Source organism: Talpa occidentalis, unplaced genomic scaffold, assembly GCF_014898055.3.
Source record: "Talpa occidentalis isolate TD23 unplaced genomic scaffold, MPIMG_talOcc4v2.1 talOcc4.4, whole genome shotgun sequence".
In the NCBI taxonomy this organism is placed as follows: domain Eukaryota; kingdom Metazoa; phylum Chordata; class Mammalia; order Eulipotyphla; family Talpidae; genus Talpa; species Talpa occidentalis.
The window spans coordinates 130,658,772-130,677,188 of NW_023604295.1; the positions used below are offsets into that span (position 1 = coordinate 130,658,772).

General features: G+C 37.8%; 1 protein-coding gene across 6 annotated transcripts in view; it reads right to left on the reverse strand.

Annotated features, from left to right (window-relative positions):
• Positions 1-18,417, reverse strand: part of SNX25 (sorting nexin 25) — a 110,605-nt gene that overhangs the window by 54,252 nt on the left and 37,936 nt on the right. For all 6 annotated transcript variants that reach the window (XM_037526364.2, XM_037526363.2, XM_037526362.2 and 3 more), the window contains 4 exons: positions 15,070-15,154; positions 7,385-7,601; positions 2,080-2,252; positions 275-461 (listed from right to left, as the gene is read on the reverse strand). In XM_037526364.2, coding sequence (XP_037382261.1) covers positions 275-461; positions 2,080-2,252; positions 7,385-7,601; positions 15,070-15,091 — 599 coding nt within the window. In that variant the 5' untranslated portion in view covers positions 15,092-15,154. The remainder of the gene's footprint in view (positions 1-274; positions 462-2,079; positions 2,253-7,384; positions 7,602-15,069; positions 15,155-18,417) is intronic.

Here is an 18,417-nt window from a genome sequence, read left to right on the forward strand (position 1 = left end):
TATCTCCTGACAAAGATTTTCTAAGACAGGCACCTGAGCAGCTAAGCAGATATTCTTAACAAGTGAATATTGTTCAATCCATTAAAACTTAATTACATGAAAAACTCAATACTTTAAAATAAAAGCTAATTCTGCTAAAGGTGTAGCTGGATAAATTTAGTTGTCTTGCATAGTAAAATTTATGAATTTTCTTCCCTGACAATCACATGTTTTTAAACAAGGCAGAGTATGGTAATTAACAACTACTGTCAAGCTATAATTGAAGACCAAATACCTTAGTTGCTTCAAGAACTCAACGTCAGAGTTACTGTTAATAAGCTTGATGAATTCTTCATAAGAGGGAGCATAGGTGTAGGCTCTCTTGTGATGCTCATTCATCTGTTCTCTGCGCTCCAGCTGAGCAAGCAGCATCTGGTTAATGTAGTCTGGGTTACTAAGTAACTCCACTATTGGCTTTAAAACTGTGGGAAGGAGAAGAAAGCACCACTGAGAAAGGTATTCTCGTTTCAAGAAACTTTAATATAATTGAAACTGCATTTGGGAAATATGTTGAAAGTACCCAAATGGGTACTTCTGGTACCATATTTAGAAATGTGTGTGTACATATGTGTGCACATGCACATACACACAGCTGTGCATCCCTCTGAATATGCTGCCAATGATGGCTAGCTACGTTCAAGTGGCTTCAATAAGTGAGTAAAAACAACAGTGAAAATCAATGTTACCTCAATTTTAAAAGACGAGTTAAATATAAGGAAATAATGAAAGAACATAACGGAGAACTCAAATTGCTAACAAGCTATCAAAATGAAGTACACTACTTTTTTCTTTTATAATGCTCAAAATGTTTTTTCTGCCGAAAGATTGAAGTCACATTATCCCAACTGATGAAAGTAGACCTCAGGGAGGAAGTTATTAAAAGGTCAATTATATGATTACAAATCTATCCTACCAACTTTTGATTTAAAAGTTCCCCTTTTCTCTGTGGTTGGCTGCATCAGTAAACAGAGGCAGCTGGCTAATTCTGATACAGTGAATGAGACATTGAGCAAGGCATATAAACTTCAATGTTACTTCCTTGAGATTTTGAGACCACAAAGGTTTCTCCAGGGGTCATATTTACCTCCATTCTTCCTATCCTTGTTAAGCAATTTCACGGATATACTTTTTTCTAGTAATCACATTATGTGGTTGTAGGGTAAAGAAGATGTCAGGCTTTTCTGCCCTCCCGCCATCAGGATAGATGATGGATCCTTGTCCTGAATGCATGCCTGATGGCGGGCACCTGGAATAGGGTGTGGGCAGAGGTAGATGGGATTCAGCTGAGCTAAGACTGTGCTTTTAAGGGCAGCGTCATGGGGACGCCAGCAGCAGCAGCAGCAGCAGTAGCAGTAGAAGCCGAAGCCAAAAGAGAAGCCGAGAAGCAGCAGAACGAACTCCAGAGAGCCCAGATAGAGTAAAGACTTGCTGGGGGCTGGGAGGCCTCCCAGCCTCCCAGCCTCCCAGCCCCCCAGCCAGCACCCCTGCCTGCCATATGCCTGGTGAACCCCAAATAAAAAACCTGCAAAACTACTGAGGACTCTGACTCCTCCTTTACCCAGTCTGCATGGGATCAGAAAACCTGCACTGTGTCCAGTCCTGTCTTTACAGTGGTATAGTTCCTTTTTTCATTTATTCCAAGTTCTTCCAATGAATACAGAGGCAAAGGTATTTTAAGTTAGTGCACACTGGAGTTTGAGTATAGATATTACTTCATTAATTAATATGTTATTGGCATGGATAACTCAAAAGCTACCCCAAGTGGCTGCTTCTCTGTGGAGGATGTTATCCTGTGTCACAATAATAAGAGAATGGACTACACACTCAGCAATAAGTTACACAAAAAAAAATCTGTCTATCATGTGTAAATAGCCTCTTTGACAGCATCTAAACTTGAAACTTTGAAAATACCTTTATTCCCATGTGGTCACAAGTATACAGGTCTGCATAAGTGTCATACAAAGGGCTGTCACATTAGTGTGTAGCATATCAGTTTACCAATTACAACATTAATAATATCAATTATTTATACAAGTCTACCTTTTCTTGTGAGAATTTCTGCAAGCATTATACGTAAGCTGAGAGACTGGACATCCTTTGAGGGGAGGAGACAAAACACCAGAACCCGAGAACACATTTGTAGGAATCGTACTTCATCACCTGACTTCTGCAAACATGTATGCAACACAAAAGGTCTGGGCTGTTCTTCATGTCTAAAAATCAAGAGAGGGGGAAAAAAGAAGGAAAGAAATTTTTGGAAACAATTCAATCTTGTAGCACTGGATAAAAAATATTTCAAATGGGCAGTACATTGGTTTAATAACTGTGTCTATTCAGTATAGTAGTCAATAATTCTCAACCATAGAACGATCTAGAAAAAAATCATATGCAAAACCTTTCAGAATTTTAAACCAAATCTTGGTAACTGCTTTAAAAGGAATTATCAGGGCCTCCCCGGTGGCGCAGCGGTTGAGCGCTGAGTTGCGAAGCTGCCCGCAGCCTCTGCACTGCCAGTTTGATCCCCGGCTGCTCCCCGGCCACTGGAGGAGGGTCCCACATGGCGTGCAGACCTCTCCTGCTGCCCGCTGATCCCCTCAGCAGTGTACTTCAGTCCTTCTGCTTTCTCTGCTCCCCGCTCTGGCTCTGGTGAATTCTCTCACCCTCCCGTGCTTCTGACTGTACCCAGTGCTTGTATAAATAAATAAATAAAACAAACAAATAAATAAATAAATCTTTTTTAAAAAATAAATAAATAAATAAAAGGAATTATCAATAGTTATACATAACTCCCAAATCTTACAATAATTCATAACAGTGTAAATATATTTCTAACTGGACTATTTTAATTCTCCTAGACTATGTCTTAAATGTGATGTACAGTTTCATTTTCTTTTTCAAATTATTTTAAAGATTTATTTTTATTTATTTATGCATACAAGAACTGGGGTCCAGGCCAGAGGTGCGGGGGGCGGGGGGTGAGAGAATTCACCCGACAGAGTGGGGAGCAGAACAGGCAGATCTACTGACATACACTGCTGATGAGAGCAACGGGCAAGACAGGAAAGGAGAGGTCAGCTGCGCCATGTAGTTTAGCTCCCTGCAGGGATCAAACTCATGTCACAGTGGATGGAGATAGCTTGATAGTGCCGTGACTGTGCCACCAGGGAGGCCCTACATTTCCATTTTCAAGAAAATTAACAAAGCATAAATTAGTATCACACATTGGAGTTTGAGTCAACATTCCTAACTGGGTGATCAGGGGATTAAAAAAATAATCCATGGGTAATCTTACTGAAGAGAGGGTCTATGACTTCACGCTACAAGATTTAATAACCAACTGCCTTCTATTGATATGAGGCTCTTGTATTTTCCAAACAATGTCACCAACCTTCGTCATAGATTATCAGCACTGAACCCATTCCCATGCCAGGATCATTAATTTGGGGAATCTGAGTAAAGAGGAGTAGAAAGTAGAACTTTCTATCCTTTTCCCACATTATTTTAATAGCAATTCTGGAAAGACTGGGAAGGTAATTTTCCTAATATCTTCCAGTTCAGAGGCAAGTTTATGGGGTTCTTACACTACTAGTAGTGAATACTGGGAGTGGGCAGGAACATCTCTCAACAGAGGAAGAGGAAGCATAGCAGCTACTATACAGGAAATGAAACAAATAAAAGCATGTTGGTAACTTTATTACTAGTGTCTCCCAGGAGTTAACAAAAGGACATTCTTCTTTTGTAGATTTCACACATGCAATGTTACTATTCACATCTAGACCATGTAGTAGATACCATCACCACAATTCTATAGGTGACAAAATTAAGGATATGTACGATGGAAACTCCTTAGTCACTGAGAAAATAGACATAGTTCTCAAGTCCTCTTCTGACTCTCAAATCCACTCTTTGCACTGCATTATAACCAGAAATTTCACAAATAAAAAAAGAAAACATGTAAAATAAAAACATTATTTTTCCTCCTTAAACAGCACACTGATGCCTGACTGGTAAACAAAACGCAGAGGTTGTAAGAAGATTGCTACAAAATTAAAGATGCTATTGATATAATAGCATAAAAATAATCATTTTTAGATATTCCTGAAACATGCCGTCATAAGACAGGACAAAGGCAGAGGAAGCAGAGGCAAGAATAAGTGCAATTTGGACTGGCTTAAAGCAGCAACAGAATGACGGCCTGGAAATAAATACAGTCTGACCGGAAGGCTTCCTTGCACACAATTGTCTACCAGTCAACCAGAGTATGTGTTGCTTTTATTAATGCAATTTATTATTCTCTTGTCTGAAAGTAGCCAATTCAATTGGGTGCTTTCCCAAGCTGCCAAAGTCATTTTGTACCCAGAGGATATATAGAAATCTATAATGATGAAGATTTCTAGATTTGTTTACGTGGAGCAGGCAAGTAGAGATGCAGCCATCAAAAATACACCATTATCTACCAGTTTCACTGTGTGATTTGCAGAAGTTGATGCATAATGAGATATTAGTTCTTCAAGGGTTCACATCCAGAGCACAATCATCTACATGTAAAATGCCAGTGACCTACTGGCACTGTTTCAAATAACCATAATTCCAAAGAAGAGCAGATTTTTTTCCTAAATAAGAATCATCATCAACTAGCACTTTTAGACACAGCCTAGATATTAGCAAGATACATCTATCTTTGGTATGAGAAAACCAGAAAGAGCTTCTAAAATGGAATCAGTTCTCTGTTTCTATTTATTCTGATGCTTTACCCATAACATCTTTATATTATCTACAAAAGCAGAAATTTCAGAAGCTGGCATATGTCTCAATGAAAAATATGTTCTCATTTGAAAGTAGATAATCATATAAACACTAAATTTCTCTAACCACTTGCTTTTCTCTCAAACCGAAATTGATCAGTCTTCGAACTGGAATAAAGCACTGATTTAAAATACTGTCCTCTATTGGACCATAATTTAAATACTTTATAATGAGATCCCACTGAATTCAAACAAGTCTCTGGCAGTGTCTGCCAGGCAGCACTGTGGAGCAATTTCTATAACAGACACCACAGCAAATCAGCAGATGCTCTGGTGGGTTAAAGGCTGAAACTTTTAAGACTCGAGGGAGGTATCCCAAGAGTCCTCTTTCTCTCACTTTCCTTATTAGCTTGCAAACCCCCTTACCAGAACTCACTTTCACCATAAACAGCGGTTTTTAAAGGATGGGGGTCTGTCATTCAAAATGATTCACAGTAAAACAAAAATGTCATCTATCTTTTTCACTTTTTTCAAAAACATGATGTTTTTTAGAGGCTACTTGATGTATGATGATATAATCTCTCTGATGGCTAATAGAAAGTCCTGAGTATTCTTGCACTTTAAAATTTCCTAGTTTTAATATCCAATATGATAAATATTGATAGATCTAATGAGTGGTTAGCTGGTAAATGTTTAACCACTGGGTAAGGGGAAAAGGCTCTGATTTGTAGCCTCTGCCTATTTTGCAATGTAAATACTCCCACCATGGCCAAGTATGAGCTACCTCTGTGTTACCACTAAACTCAAGAGCCAGGATAAGACATGAACAATCAGCAAAAGCACACCACAAAATATAAACGAAAGCTCTTTTGGGTTCTCAATAACTTTTAAGGGTATAGAAGGATCCCAGACCACAAAATCTGAGAGCTACTGGTCTACAATAACATTTTTCAAACTACGGGCTGTAACCCATAACCAGTGAAATAAAATCTAGCTAGCACAAAATGCATTTTTTTAACACTAAAGAATGAAAAAAATTAGTTATCACAGGTAGTAAAAGGATTGTTGTGTGAAACTGGGTCACGCTACTTAATATGTTTCCAATTATCTGCCACAGTTTTTAAAGGCAGTGAAACACTAGGCAGCAAGTTGGTAACCAAAAGGCATGTGAAGGCTCTGTGGGTCCTGCTCTCCCGAGCATGAGCTGGGTAGACAGAAGGGAACTCGTCAGAAGGGGTAGTGGAGCTGAGTGGCTCAAGGCTCCTGAAGGAGCGTTTCCCAACCAGGACCCACTGAGCAGCCTTACAGGGCAGGACAGGGACTCCTTTCTGCTCAATTCTCACAACAGAGCTTCTTAGGAGAGAAAGGGAGTTATCACCTAACTAGGATGCCAATTCTAGCATCCATGATCTTATATATTTTTTTTCAAATATTCTATCTCATCCCTGAAATTAAAGGTATAATGATAGCAGAGAAAAGGCCACATGAAATAACAGCAGTCCCACTCTGGCTCCAACTGAGTCGGCATCCACACAGGCAGAAGGGTTACTCATTACCGTAAGACTACTTCCCGTGGAAGTGCCATAATTCATCATTCTCTTACTCACTCGAGACTAAGACAAATATTTAAAATCCTATCGGCAAACCTAAGAAAGTAAGAACTTACAAGCATAGAAATGGCCCTGTTGAATTCTCCCACGGGCAGAGACAAACCTTTTCCATGTACCAGTAGTAAGGGTCAGCAAGTCTAATTATTAGCCATTTTCACACTGAAACATCTTCTCTAATTAGCACTGAAGCTTCCTATCAATTTCCTTTTAAAGATCAATTTCCAGGATAGTGTGATGCAACAGATCTCAACACAGGAACTCAAAATGAAACATGACTTCCCTAAAAACAGTACACTCAATATTCACAGCATAAAACTATCTAAATTTTCTATATACATTCATGACAGTGCTGGCTCAGTAAAATTCATTTCACTGTTGATCTAAAAATTTGATCAAGGGCCTCCCCGGTGGCGCAGTGGTTGAGCGCTGGGTTGCGAAGCTGCCCGCGGCCTCTGCAGCGCCGGTTTGATCCCCGGCTGCTCCCCAGCCACCGGAGGAGGGTCCCACATGGCGCGCAGACCTCTCCTGCCGCCCACTGCTCCCCTCAGCAGTGTACTTCGGTCCTTCTGCCTGCTCTGCTCCCCGCTCTGGCTCTGGTGAATTCTCTCACCCTCCCGCGCTTCTGACTGTACCCAGTGCATGTATAAACAAAACAAACAAACAAACAAATAAATAAAACATGCCTCTATTAAAAAAAAATAAATTAAAAAAATTAAAAAAAAAATAAAAAAATAAAAAAATAAAAATTTGATCAAGTCTGTAAGATTTATAAGTTCACAAGTTTATAGTCAAGTTTTCACTGGAAATTATAAAAAAAAAAACCCTACTCTATTCACACTATAATTATTCTCTTTCACTATGTCTACAATTCACACCAAGTTCCAGCAGGAAGCAGAATATTCTAGAGTTTCGTCTTCACTTTAACCCCTTACTCAGTAAGAAAAAAAGATAATAAAAAAGGGAAAAGGTTGCTCACACTGTAATGGTTACCTGGCATTCGCCGCTTTCAGGTCACAGAAGTGGGTGAGTAAAGCTCGTACAATGTCATTGCAAACGACTTTCACTATGTCCACGTGGCTCAGTCTGTGGCGCAACTGTCTGGCAACTTCCCAAAAGTCTTCTGAGAGCAGTTGATAAAGCTGACCATCGTCTCTGCTGAGATTTCCATACCAGGACAGAATGTAATCTCTAAAACTGTAGTCAAACACTATCAGGAATAAGCAAAACAATGAGCAAAATTCAGTGAAAGAAGCAAACACCAAGAGAGTATTAATACTGGGAAATGGCCACTTACTAATATAAATATATTAAAATATAAATAAAAATGAAAAATGAGCTAGGAAACAAGAATTTTTCCTACAATGTTTCAAATTAAAAAATTATTTCCTAGGGCCTCCCCGGTGGCGCAGCGGTTGAGCGCTGGGTTGCGAAGCTGCCCGCGGCCTCTGCAGCGCCGGTTCGATCCCCGGCTGCTCCCCGGCCACCGGAGGAGGGTCCCACATGGCGCGCAGACCTCTCCTGCCGCCCGCTGCTCCCCTCAGCGGTGTACTTTGGTCCTTCTGCCTGCTCTGCTCCCCGCTCTGGCTCTGGTGAATTCTCTCACCCTCCCGCGCTTCTGACTGTACCCAGTGCATGTATAAACAAACAAACAAACAAACAAATAAATAAATAAATAACTTTAAAAAAAAAAAAAAAATTATTTCCTAGCAAAGACATCTCGTGAGCAAGAATACATGTAAGGGCCTCCATAGTGGCACAAGGGGTTGAGCGCAGCACTGTGAGGCTATAGCAACCTCTGCAGCGTGAGTTCGATCCCTGGTCAGCCGGGGAGATACCCACATGGCACAGCAGATCTCTCCTGACTCGCCCGCTGCTCCCCTCTGCAGTGTTTTCAGTCAATCTGCCTGTTCTGCTCCCCACTCTGTCTCTGGTGAATCCTCTCACCTCCCGCACCTCTGGCTTACACCCCAGTTATTGTATGCATAAACAAATCTTTAAAAAAAAGAATATATATAAGACATATAGTGATCACACTTATTAGATTTTTCTTGAGACAGTCCACTTTTTAACTATCCTCTCGTTTCTCAACCATCCAAATTTATTAAAAAATACATCTTACACATGGGCAACACACTTGTAGATTAGGCTAGTTCTCAATCTTGTTTCTCAGCTCCCAATTCACCCTTTCATGACCTGCTTTAGGATACTAGATTGGGGTCCTGTAAACACTTCTTTGCCAATTGGTATAATGTTAAGTTGTATGAGCAGAGGATGCTGGAGGGACACAGGAAGAGGAAGGAAGGAACGTCTCCTCCAGGTTCTGTGTGTGCTTCTCTTGACTGTTTTTGGGAGATGCAGCAGACAGCAGCATGCGGGGCACTGGACAGAGCAAACTGCAGGAAGACCCAAAGGGCAGCTTTTCAGAGAATTCTACTAGCACCCTCCTCTGCCTATATTATCGCCACAAATTTTCCACCATCAAGTAGACCAAGATTGTACCTACTTCAATGAGGCCTGGATTTCTGTTCTGGGGTGGAGGAGCCCTCTTAATTTACTCCCATAGTCCCCGCCAAAGCTTTGACTCAGCCCTAGAGATGGCCTACAGATAGTGTCCCATTATCTGCTCTTCCTATATTTTTTACAGTGCTCTTTAGCCTTATATTAGCAAATACCATGCTACAAATTAATAATTCTTTGAAATTTCCCCATTTGTGAAGAACACTACCAAAAGACAATGAAAATAATGGTGTTTCTAAGACATGCAGACAGTACTTCTTCTAAGAAAAAGTGCTAAGGACAGGATCCTCAATGCGCTGAAAAGAATAAAATCTTAAGACAAATTTTCAAGAACTTTCAATTTATCATTCAGGACACTACTTAGCAAATAGCAGGTGCTCAACAGTTACTGAATTAAATTCTGTCTGTATTAGTGAGATAATTTAGGGTAGTCTAGTGAAAATTAGGTTACAGATTTAATGAGATTTAATAAGTCAAAAAGATCTTTAATTCCTTTTTTCTATCTTCTGTCAGCCTTCCAAGAAATAGAACTTTATGAAAAATTTCTGAGGATAGCTGATATAGCCAGGTGGCTGTTTCAGCTTCTCAGACAGACAGACATACAGATCATTTATAATAGAATTTAACTGCTAACATACAATTTGCACATTTTAAGTGGACTAACAGAATATAGTAATAATATACTTGGATTATCTTCCCCCAGTATGCCATTTAACTTCCACCATTGAAGATCTAGTAATTTTATTATTGCAGCTTAACTGTATATTTTGTTCTGAACTTTGGATTACTTCCTTATAATTCAATCTATATAGATTAAGACAAATTCTAGTTTATACTGAGGTACACTACAAGCACATATTAGCAACAACAAAAGAATCCACATAAATTATACACGTTTGCTTTGTAATTTACTCAACTCTTTGAATAAGCCTGTTTTTAAATTATATACTCTAAAAGGAGTGAAACAGATAAAATGGTACAATGATATCATCTATTTTAAACTAACTTCAGGGAAAAAATTTAAAATATACTGTTTATAAGGATTTCAAAACAACTGAACTCAAATTATTGCAGCCTTAACAAGTATCCCTGTTACTTATATTTTGCAAGTTCCTAAATTTTATCAATATAAGTCTACTATCATTAGTTAATAACATTCAGAATTTCAATGAAATTGAAATTGCCAGGGCTTAGAAATGTAAATTAAAATACTCTGGAGATGCAAATTATAATCACTACAGATTTTCTAACTGCTTATGAAACCTCTTATCCGTCTCGACATACATTTTTAGATTTTAATTCCTCATTAAATGTCTGAATTTTCCAGAAAACTATTTTGGCTTTAATTTATTTGTTTTTTTTAACACCTGCCACTGCATAAATTTTGCTCCCAATAACCAACTTTAAAGCAGCCTACGCCTCTCCTTTTCGTAGATGATATAATGTTCAACTTCCTTGGAAAATATCTGCTTAAAACAAAAGACAGGAAATCGTAGGCATAAAGAATACAGTTTGAAAAAAGAAAATTTCTGTACCTAAGTATAATTAACTAAAGGTTCTTATCCAAAGACTTTGGATAACACCTTCCTTTCAAAATAAATCACTGGTCAGAAATTAGTATAATGCTGTTGTTTTTTTGTTTTGTTTTGTTTTCTCAATTAGGCCTCAGCCGTTATCCTATTGTTTCTTTCCAATAAATATTTCTGAAACAAGCTAGCCCATCCTAAAAAAAAAAAAAAAAAAAAATGTCATGTCTAAATGCAGAGAAACTGTGGAGTCTAAAAAAATTAAAGAGGTACCCATGTTCATAGCTCTGCTATTCACAATTGTCAAAAGGCGGAAGTGACCCAGTGTTCACTGATGAATTGATAAACAAAATGTGGTGTATACACACCAAGGGATATTATTCTGTCTTTAAAAGGATGGAAATTCCAACATGCTATATTATGGATGAACTTTGAGAACATGACACTAGACAAATAAGATGAACACAAAAGGACAAATATATGAGTCCACTTACATGAGGTACTTAGTCAAATTCAAGGGACAGGAAGTATCAGTAGGATGGTGGTCACCAGGGGCCAAGGAAGTGTGGAGGGGTCATTGTTTAAAAAATACAGTCAGTTCTACAAGATGACTGTATCTACAATGAAAATGTATTCAATACTACTAAACTGTATACTTAGAAATGGTTACCATTTATGTACATTTTACCACAAGTTCAGATGATTTTTTGAAAATAAGGAGAGTTCCAGTCCAGGGGTGGTGGAATAACTCATATCACACTAACCTTCTGACAGAAATCAATTAGGAACACCGGAAAAAAATATTAAAGAACTATTGAAAGGCAGTGTAGAGCAAACAGCTGGTAGAAAATTGAAATAACTGACCCTTGAAAGAAGGCACTAGCACTAGCACAATTTAAGTTTACACCACTTTTCCCTGAAGGTGCTCAACAGTCCTAGAGGAATGAGGCAGACTGAACCAAGAGTGAACACCTGACATCTCAAATAAACAAAACAGAAAACAGAGTTAGAAAGTGCCAACACGGGTAGAGGTAAAGGCAGGAAATATCAAAAAGGATGGAACCACAAAACATTGGTACAAACTCTCAAGCCCACTGCCAATTCTGAACTACTTGTGTGTGGAGGGAAAACTGCACTAGGACCTATGGAAAGCAACAGTAGGAAAACTAAGAGTTGAGCAGCTGCTTCCAGGATTAAGGAATGTACTTTAGACTAAGGTCAAAGTCCAAAGAGATCCAACCCTAAATGCATAAAACCAAGTATCTTCAAGTTGCTCATGCAGAAATTAAACCACATACTAGAACAAAAGTCAACACTGTAGGGAGGAAGATAGCAAAATCAAGGATGTCTAGAGAGTAGGAGCCACAATGTTCAGTATACAATAACAACCAGGACTGTAAGGAAAAGTAATCAATAAAAACCAATTCTAGGATGGCCCGGATGTTTTCATGAGCATACAGGAACCTTAAAGCAGTTATTATGAACATGTTCAAGGAATTAAAAATAAAGATGGTCATAATAAGTAACTGATTGGGAAATATTGATAGAAAAGCATGAACTGCAAAAAAAAATAAAAACCAAGTAGAAATTGCAGACATGAAAAATACATTATTTTAAATGAAAAGTTCACCTGATGTAGTTAATCAGAGACTAGGAATGACAAAGGCTCAGTGAACTTGAAGATTGATGAATTAAAAATTATTCATCTAAAGAACAAAGAGGGGAAAAATAGATTGGTAAATTGGACTTCATCAGAATTAAAAACTTCTGCTCAAAGACAACTTTAAGAAAATAAAATGTGATTTACAAACTGGAAGAAAACTTTCACTATAACATCTAACAAAGGATGTGAATCCCAGATATATTTTTTTAAATATCCTACAGAAATTATAATGCATTTTGAAAAATTCCCATAGATGTTATAAATTTTTAAAAAATAAAGACTTGCACAGACACATCACAAATGAAAATAAAGAAACAGCAAATAAGTACATGAAAAGATGCTCAGCATCATTAGAAGACGTGCAATTTAAGGCCACAGTAAGAGTCTATTTCATACTCACCATAATGATTATAATAAAGAGAATAACAAAGCAAATGTTGGTATGAATGTAAAACAACTGGAACTCTCATATTGTTAGTGGGAATTTAAAAACATACAATCGCTTTGAAATATTGTTAGGCAATTCCCCATAAAGTTAAACACACAATATTCTATGACTACGCAATTCTACTCTAAGGTATTTGTTCAAGAGAAATGAAACATACAAAACATATATCCATAAAAAGAAAAACTTGTGTATAACAACCTTATTGTGTTTCAAAAAAAAAAAATTAGAAACTCAATGTCCAAAATGAGAAAGGATAAATATATATTGTAGCATAGTCAAATTAGTAATAAGAATGAACTCTTATACATAGATAAATCACAAAAACATTATGCTGAGCAAAAGAAGCCAGGTATAACTACTCCAGAGAAGACATACAGATGGCTAAAAGGCACATGAAAAAAAATGCTCATCATCACTGATCATCAGGGAAATGCAAATCAAAAAAAAACAATAAGATATCACCTCACATTTGTGAGAATGACCCATATTAAAAAGACCAAAAATAACAAGGACGTGGAGAAAAAGGAACCCTCATAAACTAGTGGGAATGTGGTGGGAATGTGGTGGGAATATTTCTCAAAATATTACAAATAGATGTGTCAAATGATCCAGCAACTCCACTCCTAGTTATCTACCTGAAGAATGCAAAACCACTCATTTGCAGGGATGTATGCATGCTTGTGTTCACTGCAGCACTGTACAACAGTAAAGCTGTGGAAACAACCGACTGCCCAACGACTGATGAGCAGATTCAGAAGATGTGGTATATGTGACAATATTACTCAGCAATAAAAAAAAATAAACTTTTGGCTTTCGTGACAACATCGATGGAACGGAAGAGAATTATGCTAAGCTAAGTAAGTCAGAAGGAGAAAGACAAATACAGGATGGTGTCACTTATATGAGGAAAACAGAGAAGCAAAACAAAGGATCAGATAAAACCAAGCAATAAGAAGCCCTAGACCAGGAAAAAGATTAATTATAATAAAGTAAAAATCAAAATCAGCAAGCAACTATAAACCAGAGACACACTACAGGAGGGGTGGAGTAGGAGGGATTATGGTCAAAATGAGGGAGGTGGGATTTACATACATTGTGCAAAAATGAAAAATGATGTAAAAAATATATAAAATAAAATAAAAAAAGAAGAAACCCTAGAAATCTGAGTAGAATTCAGGCTACAAAAGGGGGGAGAGAGCACGGAGAGCAAATTAAGAAGGGGCATATTGAACTATATGGTGGAGGACTTTCAGTGTCACCTGAAGAATGTGATCCTGTACCTCAAATCACATACAATGTTGTAAACTAAAGTTCCCTCAAAAAGAAAAAAAGCCAGGGATAATAGACTACATGCTGTATGATTCCATGCCTACCAAGTTTCAGAATAGGCCAAACAAATCCACTGTAATAGAAACTAGAGCAAACAAACAGGATTGGTTTTGATTTGAGGGGGACATAAGAAAAACTTTGTGAGGACAGAAATGTTCTCTATTTGAGGAGGTGGTGGTTACATGGTTACATGCATTTATGAAAATTACTAAATTGCACACTTAAGATGCATGCATTTCAAAGTATGTAAATTTACTTCAATAAAATCAATTACATTTGAAAACCATAATTCTGAGATATAAATAAAAGACAAATCTTAAACCCAATGAAGTTTTATCAGCATCATCATACTTTAATTACAAATATAACAGAACTACTTAAAAGTTTAATTATGGTCCCAAAGTTATATAATTCTATGAAAACATGTTCTCAAACTATCTCTGTACTTAGCACTATTCAAATTTTAACATTGTGATTTCTGTGAACTCTGACAAGTTAAATATATGTGTTTTCATACGTATTAAGTGATTCAGTTCTTTCTTCATATCTCATAACACCATATACTCACCTGAAAAACTCAGTTTTCCTGAACATATAACTGAGAATGTCAGTGCTGCTAGAAATTTGATTTTTTAAAATATTTTTTGAACTTTTATGTGCTCTTTTATATTTTAATATTTGTAACTACTCTTACTCATTCCCACTTCTAGATGTAAAATAATATTGGATCCTCCACAATCTCCTGTGTCAATCTTCTCGATACAAGTTTCACCTGCACGCCCTTCATTCTTTTGTAAGGTTGACTACTATTCCTTAATCTGGTTAAATGGTTTGTCCATGAGTGAGTTTGACTGATTTACCCCCAACACACATTCTCCAGGTTTTCGAAAAGAAAAAAATACTTCATGAAATCTATTTTAGGAAACAAAGAATAGATCTTTGTTCCATCGGTAGAACTGGCTCCATGTGGCTGACCAGGTCCCTGTGAACTGGAAATTCCTAATTAATATCTAAGCCCTGTCCATTCAATTAAAACATGTATTTATTTATTCATCATACAAAAATACATGCAGAAAAAAAATTCTATGCTATTACAGAGTAAAGGAGGATAACCTTGCCAGAGATTATTTTCCTTTTAGAACATAATGGATTGATTTACACACAAATTTATAAACTCTCATTTAATACTTACCTTCTTTCAGAGCTTTATCCATATTATGAGAAATTACTACCCTTCTTGACTGAGCTGACTCATGTGTGTTTCCACACTCAGAACTCTGAAACACAAGAAAAAGAAAAAAAAAATACAAATTACTGAATGAGTAAATCACATATAAAAATAAAGCCAAAGTATGAGGTGCAGCGAACAAGCATGAAGACAGTGCTTAACAGGTTTTTATATTAAAAAGAGTCAAGGCCTTATTCAGCTAGTCAGTAATAAACATCTATATGTGTATGACATTTAAGTATGAAGCAGAGAGAGGAAAAAGAAGTATATAGGCACACGGTATGAAGTAGTAAAGCCATAACCAGGGAGACCAAAAAAAAAAAAAAAAAAAGTATGAAAAAAATTGAAAGCTCTGAAGGAACTTGTAAAGATGGACAGATAAATACAGACTATTTAAATATGCCGCCGGCATCACAATTATACCTCCTTCTCCCCTAGCCCTTAAAGACAGTTTCCACCTTAGGAACCATATTCAGGGCCTCCCCCGGTGGCGCAGTGGTTGAGCGCAGCCTCTGCAGCCTCTGCAGCACAGGTTCGATCCCCAGCCGCCAGTGAGGGTCCCACAATAAAAAAAAAAAAAAAAAAAAAAAAGGAACCCATATTCAGGGGGCTTCTCAATGCAGTGTTGTTTGGCTTGGGTTTTATCATTAGTTAGTACTGTGCACTAAAACGAAACCATTCCTGTACTTGGGAAACTATACCAGAATTTGCCAAAGCCTTGAGAAGTTGTGATTAAGTAAAAAGCTGTATTATTTTCCAATCTGGTTCTGGATCTCTCCTTCTTATTCCCCCTTTCTCCCAAATACCAAATCCCCAGAAGTCAATGCCCTTCCTAGAAAGAAAAGAGTTCTTCATTTTTCTCCCACCCCCACAGTCGAATGGAGACTCTCTAAGTAAGAGTAGGAGGAAGGAAAAAAAAAGAAAACATCAAGTGCCCAAAAATACCTGGATAACTGCAAGGAAATTCCTTTTTAAGGATTTAATATTTGTGGAGCCAGAACCTTCTCATGTCTAAATTCCTACATGAGTCTAACTTATTCATTATATACTGTATCTCTTTCAGATCTCAAAGATGAAAAGGAATGTACAAATCATTACCGCCAGGTCAAGAAAGAAGAGAGAGGAGGAAAAGAGGACTAAGCGAAAAGAGAAGAGGGAGGAAGAGAGAAAAGGAGGAGCAAGACGGAAAGGAGGGAGCCAGCTGAGGAAGCTAAAACGAAGGCAAAATGAGAATAAATTCCTGAGGCCCCAGAGGGCAACTGAGCAACAATTGTCTTCATTTCCCTTCTAGTTATAGGTTTGAAAAAAGACTTCCCCAAAAGACTTGTTCTTTCAGGCAAATACTGACTTTCCCCATCTGCACTGGCACTGGTCTCGTGCCTCATATGAAGCCTACCTTTCCTAAAATCCAGGTTTTAGGAAAGGAAAGAAAAATGTGTACCTTTCCCCCACCACAAAGGAAAAGTGGTAAGTCACTATTTTAATGTAGAAGTTAAGACTTTGGATGTGGCCTGACCAGTTAGGTCTTACTCTTTTTTTTTTTTTTTTTATAAATTTTATTGTTATATTCCCCATACAATTGCAGCCCCCCCATTCTGACCCCAATCCCTCCCCTCCCGCCCCCGCCCCCCTAAAAGTGTCTCTGGTTCATAGTTTTTTGTTGATTTTGATTTTCACTTTCTTATAGTTATTCATTTTCCTTATTTAACTTACTCTTTTTTTTTTTTTTAAGATTTATTTATTCATGCATACAAGAACTGGAGTGCAAGCCAGAGGTGCAGGGGGAGAGAGGATTCACCAGAGACAGAGTGGGGAAAAGAACAGGTGGATCCACTGAAATACACTGCTGAGGGGAGCAGCAGGTAAGACAGGAGAGGTCTGCTGAGCCACGTGGGTAGCTCCCTGGCCTAGGATCAAACTCATGTTGCAGTGGCTGGTGACAGCTTGATAGTGCAGTGTCTTTAACCCCTGTGCCACCAGAGAGGCCCAAGTCAGCTCTTATTCTAAAGTTTTTGGTACCCATATCACACTATTAACTCATAAAAGGTTTTGGTGAACCAGTACCCCTGTTATGTTAAAAATACAGCTTATTTTTTAAAATTTAATCAATATAAGTGAATTCTGTCTTTAAGATTTTATTCAAGATCATTTTTAATCACTGGGTGAACTGTGTAGTAAGGAAAAATGAGATGTCTCAACACACAACTGCTCATTTCAAAGGATGTTCTTCAAGGGGCCTCCCTCGCAGCCTAAGGGTTAATTCCCAGCGTTATCATCATAGCTATGGCCTGAGTTCGATGCCCCCAGCCAGGGAGCTAACCCACACATGGAACAGCAGACCTCCCCTGTCTTGCCCACTATTCCCCTTGGCAGTGTATTTCAATAAAATCCATCTGTTCTGCTCCCCACTCTGTCTCTGATGAATCTTCTCACCCCGTGCACCTCTGGCCTACATCCCAGTTCTTCTACACACACACACACACACACACACACACACACACACACACACACACACACACACAGAGAGAGAGAGAGAGATGTTCTTCAAAGACAACAAAATCTGAAAGCTTTTCCCTCACATGTATGTAACTATATTCTCAGCATCAGGAGCTGTAGATGCTCTATCAATAAACCCTTTTCTGAATACAGTCAGTTTTCTATTTACTCCCGAATATCAACTTTTGCTTTATTGCCATTAATACATACAAACTGGCTTTGTATGAGGGCTAAAGAAAACTCTCTCAGGAGGAAACAACACCCAGAGAGAATTCATGCAGAGACCTGGGTACTCTGATACCATTAGCAATTAAACAACCAGGAACTATCTGGAATCCAGCCAATACCCAGACCTCATTGTCCCACTGGTTATAAATATAACATTGCTTACTGAGTTGCTTCCTGTGAGAACACAGATGGGGCGAGGACAGCCAGTCCATAACCTATAATTCCTTTCATGCCTATTGCCTGGACTACTCAAATAAACAAGTAACTCGTTCCTTCGTTTTATATATTTAGACAGACATGTGTGCATATACATACATATGTATACATAAATATACACACAATTTATATTTTTGATTTTTAATGTAATTTGGTTTACTTTAAAAGGAAAATATTGTACAGATTTGAAGGGGTAATGGCTATAATTTTCTACAATGCTATTGAAATAGTGATTTATCTTAGGAAAAACAAACACAAATCCCCAATCATCATCATTAACCACATAGAGCTGTCACATGGCTGAATCTTTCCAAGTATTCTTAGCATCTGACAACCTCCTGGGAACCCGTGACTAATATTCTCATTCTCAAA